This window comes from Gracilinanus agilis, chromosome 6 (genome assembly GCF_016433145.1).
Source record: "Gracilinanus agilis isolate LMUSP501 chromosome 6, AgileGrace, whole genome shotgun sequence".
NCBI classification, from domain to species: domain Eukaryota; kingdom Metazoa; phylum Chordata; class Mammalia; order Didelphimorphia; family Didelphidae; genus Gracilinanus; species Gracilinanus agilis.
Genome location: NC_058135.1, coordinates 80338431 through 80346642, shown reverse-complemented (window position 1 = coordinate 80346642; position 8212 = coordinate 80338431). Strand labels below are relative to the sequence as shown.

Below are 8212 nucleotides of genomic sequence, written 5' to 3'. Positions count from 1 at the left end.
GAGCTCTCTAGAGGAAAACAAACCTCCAAAATAGTTATTAATTTTCCTCTTCCTTTTCTGTGCAAAGAAGATATGGAGTTGTAAATATTTAAATTGCTCGGTAATTTCAGTTGTGTCTTGACTCTTTGGGACCCCATCTGGGTTTTCTTGGCAAGGATACTAGACTGGTTTACCATGTTCATCTTCAGTGAAGGGCACTTTCAGAGAAATGTGAGGCAAAAAAGGGTTAAATGACTTACCCAGAATCACAGAGCTAGGAAGTGTCCAAGACCAGATTTGAACTCAGGAAGATGAGTTTTTGTCCACATTGCACCTAGCTGCAATATTTAAATGCATAGTTGGCTATTTTAAATGATTTTGTGGTCTTCATAAGCATTTATTGAGTGCTCATTATAATGTCAGGCACTTCAGTGCTAATAATTTGAAGACATAAGTCCTGCCTTTGTGGACCTCATGCTTTATCAGAGGAAGCAGATGTATGCCTATATATATATTTTATATATAATATATATAGTAGATACAGGACAATCTATGGAGAGAAAAATGAATAGCTGGGAGATTAGGGCAAAGTTAATGTATGCAGTAGTATGTTTCAGTTGACCTCATAAGGAAACTAGTAATACCATGGAAATTAGAGAGAGCAGGAGGCCTTCTTATGGTTCTTTTTAATATTTTGGAAATTCCATTGTACCATTTGGGTTGTCTCTTTGTTGTATTTCTTCCTCACTCTATGACTTGTCCACATCCTTTTCTAGCATACATATCCTTATATGGTATGTAAGGATAGAGATAGGGAACTCCAGGATGAATTAACTCCCTTTACCAATGGAGGTTGATTCCTTTTTACTAATTTATTGTTTTAGGCAGGGTTCCTTAAACTGTGGACCAAAAACTTAAAAAAAAAACAAAACTTTGATAATTGTATTTCAGTATAACTAAATTTCTTTTTCATCTTTTGCGGATTCCATTTTATGCATTGAAAGTATCATGAAAAGGGGTCCATAAAGCCTCCTCAGACTACTGAAGAACTCCAGATTACTAAAAAAAATGGTTAAGAACTTCTGTCTGAAAGAAATGTCCAGAGCTCTGAGAGACTGAGTTAGAACCCTGAGATCCTGCAACTGGTAGATTTTAGAAGTGGTGATTGAGCTTCAAACCCTTTCTGGCTGCCATACCAACTTTCTTCTACTATTTTACATTCTTGGTGTTTGTTGGGTTTTTTTTTAATCCTGTTTCTCAAACCCATGGAGTCTCTGGCAATGCAATGCAGCCTATTTATACCCATGATAGTATTTTATTGTCAGTTAGGCCACTTGCAGTTGTATTGGTATACAAATTATTATTTTTAAAAACACTGTCTACATATAAACACTGATTTTTTAAAAGGGTTTTATTTTTCTTTTCAGAGGCAAGTGGAGATTGAATGTTGAAAAAAGTTTGCAATAAGAGGGACTGATGAGCCCACAGAAGGAATGAAGTATGGATGTAAAAGAACGCAGACCTTATTGCTCCTTGACAAAGAGTCGGAGAGAAAAAGAGCAACGCCGTTATACAAATTCTTCAGCCGACAATGAAGAGTGCAGGGTTCCTACCCAGAAGTCTTACAGTTCCAGTGAAACCCTGAAAGCTTTTGATCATGATTCCTCTAGGCTTCTCTATGGGAACAGGGTAAAGGATTTGGTTCACAGAGAAGCCGACGAGTACACCAGGCAAGGTAGGTAGCTTCTCTTACATAGCAACAAGGCATGCTCAAATGTTGGTCAATTATATGTTTCTTTTGTGAAACTTCTTTTTACCCTCAGCAAGAATCATCTTCCATTTTCTTATGAGTTCTTGAAAAATTATCCATTGGTGTGACTTTGTTTGAGAGCACTAGATATAATACTTTAGATAAAAAAAAATCAAAAAGCCATCTCTGAGATATGAATTCACAGAAATGCATTCTGTAGCCCTCTGAAACCTTTTTCAGTGTAGAGGCAATGGCTTATGTAGTTGGCCAAAGAGTGTGGAATTCAGGACTTTCTAAAGACATTTTACACAAAGTAACTCTCCCAATAGTTTTAGGGATTTAAAAAAATGCCAGTAATTGGTGGGAAGTATTCAGAGTCTGGGTGCTCCCAAGTCACATCTCTATAACTGATAAAAATATGCATTGAATTGTTGATAGCTGAACCCTGTTTCCCAGGTTGTAAATAAACAAGAAGGTAAGTAAAGAAACCCTTCTGTTCTCTTTAATCAATTAACAAGCATTTGATAAAAGTTGATTAGATACATCATTAAACTTTAGTTAAGCACTTTAAAAAGTGGAGCCATCATTGCCCTCAAGAAGGATATATCAGAGAAGAAAATATGACATATCTAATGTACATTATATCAGAGAAGAAAATATGACTAGATATAAGAATAGACCTTATATCAGAGGAGAAAATGTGTCTACATGTAAGAATATACATTATATCAGAGGATAAATGTGACTATGAGAATATGCAGAATGTATTAAAAATAAATTTAATATGATAAGAGATATTCACAAGAAGCTGGGAGTGGAGTTAAGAAATGCCTCATATAGGAGGTGACTTTCAAGCTAAACTATGAAGGAAATAAGGGATTCACCAGGAGGAAGAGAAAAAGAAGTCCATTCTATGAATCTTTTTCCCAGGAAAGTGACCCTAAGAATGAATTCATTGATAAAGTAGACCAATACTATATTCATTATGCCCAGAATTCTGTAGAAGCAGACTGTGGCATGAAGGAAGTTTTTGCAAAAGGTCTTGGTTTGTCTTCCTAGAAGTCAGATTTTAAAATTTGCCATTATGGTTCAATCTTTTATAAATTGCTTTACTTTTTTTTAATGCTATTTTTATTTTCACCTCTATTTCCTTTTAGTACATAGGACTTCCACGATTTTACTCTCTCCAATATAAAATATCCTTCCTTTCATTTTTCTAAATTTTTACCTTTTTATTTTTTTAAATTGGGACTTTAAAATGCATCCTCCAAGATACTGGCTGCAAAATTTAAACAAGATTTTAAGTATCCATGATCTTATTATGAACATCCTCTCCACTTAGATAAACCTACAAAATGTAGTACATAGTCTTCATGAACTAACTGACCTTGATGGGCCCTTGAGATCCCAAGCTTATGCAGACCTAAATGGCCAACTCTATAGGACTCAAAAAGAACAAAGAGTTAATTTTTTCCCTTATTAGTCAAATAAGAAATTCATAGTTTTGATTTGCATTTCTCTAATTTTAAGAGATTTAGAACACTTTTTCATGTGTTTGTTGATAGTTTTGATTTCTTTATCTGAAAACTGCCTATTCATGTCCCTTGACCATTTATCAACTGGGGAATGGCTTGGTTTTTTGTACAATTGATTTAGCTCCTTATATATTTGAGTAATTAGAGCTTTGTCCGAGTTTTTTGTTATAAAGATTTTTTTTCCAAATTTGTTGCTTTCCTTCTAATTTTGGTAGCAATGGTTTTGTTTGTACAAAAACTTTTTAGTTTAATATAATCAAAATTATTTATTTTACATTTTGTAAATTTTTCTAACTCTTGCTTAGTTTTAAAATCTTTCCTTTCCCAGAGATCTGACAAGTATATTATTCTGTGCTCACCTAATTTACTTATAGTTTCCTTCTTTATATTCAAGTCATTCAAACATTCTGAATTTATCTTGGTATACGGTATGAGATGTTGATCTAGGCCCAATCTCTCCCATACTTTTTTTTCCAATTTTCCCAGCAGTTTTTGTCAAATAGTGGGGTTTTGTCCCAAAAGCTGGGTTCTTTGGGTTTATCATAGACTGTCTTGCTGAGATTGCTTAACCCAAGTCTATTCCATTGGTCCTCCCTTCTGTCTCTTTGCCAGTACCATATTGTTTTGATGACCACTGCTTTATAGTACAGTTTAAGATCTGGTACTGCTAGGTCCCCTTCCTTCATATTTTTTTTATTATTTCCTTTAACATTCTTAGTCTTGTTATTCTTTCTTTTTCTAAAACCAAATATAAAGTAGCCAAAAAAAAGAAAAAATGGAGAAATGACTGATTATTTATGAATTTTTCCAGAAGTTTAAGTGAACAAATGTAAGATATTAACCTCTTTTAGTTAACATACATTAATATTATAAGCATTAATTTAAAATAATTTTAAAAATATTAAAGGGTTCTGGAATTGACCAAAATTTAAACATCTCTACAAGCCTCTTCATCACTGATAGACCTTAGTTGCTTCTACTCATGTTTCCCTGAAATCTACTTTTGTTAAAGAATCATTTGACATTCTTATGGGAACTACTTTGTCTGCATAATGACTTATGAGTTATTAGTGGTATGGTTTGTTATAAGAATTAAAGTGTTTTAAGATTTGATTTGACAGAAATAGAGAAAGGTGACTTTGGCAGAGGAGAAATATCTAGTAGCATTGGGCAATAAAGGAGTGCCTTTAAAATAGCACATTCCCTCCTTCTAGTATATTGGGTTCTAGATTTGTCACAGATCAGGTCAGAGCTCATTCTTTTTTCACTGATTATCTCAAAGGAAAGAATTAGGGTCGGGATTTGGAAATACATACATTTCAGACGCAATATACTATTTCATTTTCGCATTGCAAAAAATAACTGTGAGAAACTCTGAGAAGCAATTACATGAGGAACATTAAAAGAAGTTCCTTTTTTGTTTGTTTGCTTTATTTTTTTATTTAATTAAAATTTTAAAGTATTTTTCCATGATTACATGATTTGTGTTCTCTCCCTCCCCTGTTACCTCCCCTCTCCTGAAGTTGGCATGCTAATCCACTGGGCTATACATGTATTATCGCTCCAAACTTATTTCCATATTATTCATTTTTGTAATAGAATAATCTTTTAAAACCAAAACCCCAAATCATATACCTTATGAGCAATTTATGAATCATATGTTTTTCTTCTGCATTCCTGCTCTCACAATTATAGAGAAAGAAGTTATAAGCAGCATCGAGTACATGTTGTAGTAAAATGTTGAAATTTGGAAGGACCAACTCCACCCCAAGCAAGCATTCAGCTTTGGCAGAGAGAATGGATGCTTAGAGGGGTTAAAAATAGAGAATTGAAATGTTTACCTCCTGGGCAGTATTAATACATCCCAGACTCTTCATGATGACATAGTGATACCATCTGTAGAAACTCTAGGGCTCAAGCCCCCCTTATGGGATTATGTGGTACTATTATCCATTCTTTGTGAGCCAAGGTTTGGTAGAAGGAAGAGGGGTGTTCTTAGAGAAGGGGAATTGGACAAGGCAAGGAAGCTGGTGTTAGAGGGAGGAGCAGCCCAGGAAAAATTGGAAAATAGCTGAGCTAAAGGAATTAGAGGAAAAAAGGAACTAGCACTGCTCTAAAATTATTAGTAAAGTCAATTGCTTTCATTGAAAAAAAATTATAATTTACAGAAAATAGGCTAAACTAACAACTTCCAAAGGGAAAAGTGGACAACCCAGAATGCAGTAATTGCTCTTTGACTTTATGAAGCAAGTGAAAGGGATTTTAGTCAGATTTTTGGGGTATGTGTCACTACATCATAAAAACCAATAAATAGCACGTGTAACACCTTTGCTGTTGATCTAAAAAGACAGACCAAGGACTGAATGAATTCCTTTCTTACTCTGAAGCTAGTCAAATTAAAACTTTTTTAATGGGGCAGTCTGGGAATGCTTATAACTGTACACTCTATTAAGCAAGGAAGTCAGTCTCAAAAACTTAGTCTGACACCTTCACAGACACCCATTTCTCCCTCGTTTGGGCTCTGTGTTGTTTCGTGGGCCTTCTTGCACTCCATTATAGATTTTTTCCCTTTTCTCATGTTATGATTAAGGTAGGAAGTATATAGGAGAGCCATTAAGAGAAATATAGCATGTGTTTTAGGCCACATGTTTCAATTTTGTGAAAAACCTTAGTCTTATTTTCTCAAGATGTGACAAAAGCCTAATTTTCCCCCAACTGGCTGTTGTGCTGAGCTGTCAGATTAATTATACAATGAACAACGTGTGCTTATTGCCACTGTCACCATATACACTGCAGTATTTCAGGGATCCGTGATTTCATTGTTTCATTGACTTATAGAGCAACCTCTCCGTGTCTTACTAAGTAGTCGTTATGAGTTACTGAGGCTGAAAGAAGTATCATTCAATGGGCCAGCCACCATGTACATAATAAAAAGTAAAGTCACATGCCAGCATTAGTCAACATTCTGAAAAAAAATTATAAAAGCTAGTTATGCCCTTGGTCTTGTCCCCTTTGTGGCTGTTGTTCAGTCATTCATTTATGTCCAACTCTTGATGATCCTTTGGACAATATTCTTTGTGGTATTTTCTTGGCAAAGATACTAGACTGGTTTGCCATTTCCTTCTCCAGTGGATTAAGGCAAACAGAGGTTAAATGACTTGCCTAGGGTCACATAACTAGTAAGTGCCTGAGATCATATTTGAACTCAGATCTTCAGACTCCAAACCCAGTGTTTGTTCACTGAGCAACCTCCATGATTCCACCCTGTTGTCTACTTCCTTGCAATTTTAACTTTTACAATGGAAACAGTAATTAAATCAATGCTACTTTTTTTTAAATTTGGGAATAGTAGGCCATTCAACTACCTTTTTTCACACAATTCTTGTGATTACCCAAAACAAAAACCCCCAACTCCTGACTCTCCTGCTTACTCCTTGAAGAACCTTGGGCAAGTCTCTTGGCCTTGTTTTCCTCATCTGTAATAGGAGAAGTTTGGATTAAGTGATATCTATCGTCCACCTTTATTTCTAATTCCAGAAGGCCCTGGTCCTTCTATGTATCATCTCCACATTTATTTTTGTATCCTTGGTGTTTAGAAAAAAGTGATAGCTTATAACTTTTTTTTTAATTTTGTGTACACATATTAACATAACCTTATCTCTAAACTAAAACAATTACTTTGGTCTTTGATCTGATTTAACTTAATTCAACAAATATCTGTTATCTGTCTACCATGTAAAGGCAGAGATTGTAAAGAGAAAAAATATACAGACCCTTCTTCTAAAGAGTTTACAATCTAGGCAGGGAGAACACGTCCAAAAGTTAGTATAAATATTACTTAGAAAATGGTCATTGAACAGAAGTAAAAAGTACTGTGAGATTTCCAAGGAGAATGAGAAGTCATTTTGTTGGATGTCTTCAATAATTTTAGGATTCCAACAATTAGACAGCTACTAATTTCTGGGTAGCACATTTTAGGAAAGGCATTATGGAACCATGCCCAGAAGAGGGCAGTCAGGATTATAAAGCCTGAAGGAGCTTCTTCCTGAGTTCAAATCCAGTCTTAGGGACTTACTAGCTGGGTGACCCTGAGCAAGTCACTTAACCCTGTTTGCCTCAGTTTCTTTATCTATAAAATGAGCTGGACAAGGAAGGAAATGGCAAACTACTTCAATGCTTCTGCCAAGAAAACCCCAAATGGGGTCACAAAGAGTTGGACGTGATTGAAAATGACTGAACAACAAGCAAGGTCATACCAAGAGGAGTGGTGGAAGTTTTAGAGATATACAATTAGGGTTTATGTAAGGAACACCTTCCTTTCAATTAGCCTCTCCAAACTCAAGTGGGCATCCATTCCCAAATGAAATGGAAAGTAGTGGGTTCTCTCCATCTAAGGGCTAGCAAAGTTTGGCTGACTACTTGCCAAAGAAGGTCATAAAAGCATGTTGTACTAGATGCTCTCTGAAGCTCTTTGACTGTAACAGTTATGCTGAAAGGATTCATTCTAGGAACAGGGGATCATGGGAGCAAAGTCATAGATACAGAAAAGAGTTTAATTTATTTGTAGAAAAACAAGCAATTTGGTTTAGCCGTAAATATAACCAATAGCATTTATATAGCACCACAAGGTTTATGAAGGCACCTTATATATTTTAGTCTTTTGAAACTAACAATACCCAAAAAAAGGTAGATCCTCTTGTTCTCCTCATTTTATAGATGAGGAAACTAAGGCTGAGAGAGATTAAATGATTTGCCCAGGGATTCCTAACTTCTAAGTGTCTGGGGCAGAATTCTAAGTCATATTTTCCTGAATCCCAGTTAAACACTCTACCGTGCTGCTTAGCTACCTCAAGAATGTGAAAATAAGTCACCTAGGTCTAGAAAAGCTAGTGGGCATTATGATATGAAGAAAAGAGCTCTGGATTTGAACTGCCCTTCCTCACTGTAT

The 8212-nt window shown here is 35.3% G+C and overlaps 1 protein-coding gene across 1 annotated transcript in view; it reads left to right on the top strand.

Annotated features, from left to right (window-relative positions):
• The first annotated feature begins 1479 nt into the window (after positions 1-1479).
• TENM3 (teneurin transmembrane protein 3) overlaps positions 1480-8212 on the top strand; it is a 598624-nt gene continuing 591891 nt past the window's right edge. The window contains exon 1 of the mRNA XM_044682283.1: positions 1480-1714. Coding sequence (XP_044538218.1) covers positions 1480-1714 — 235 coding nt within the window. The remainder of the gene's footprint in view (positions 1715-8212) is intronic.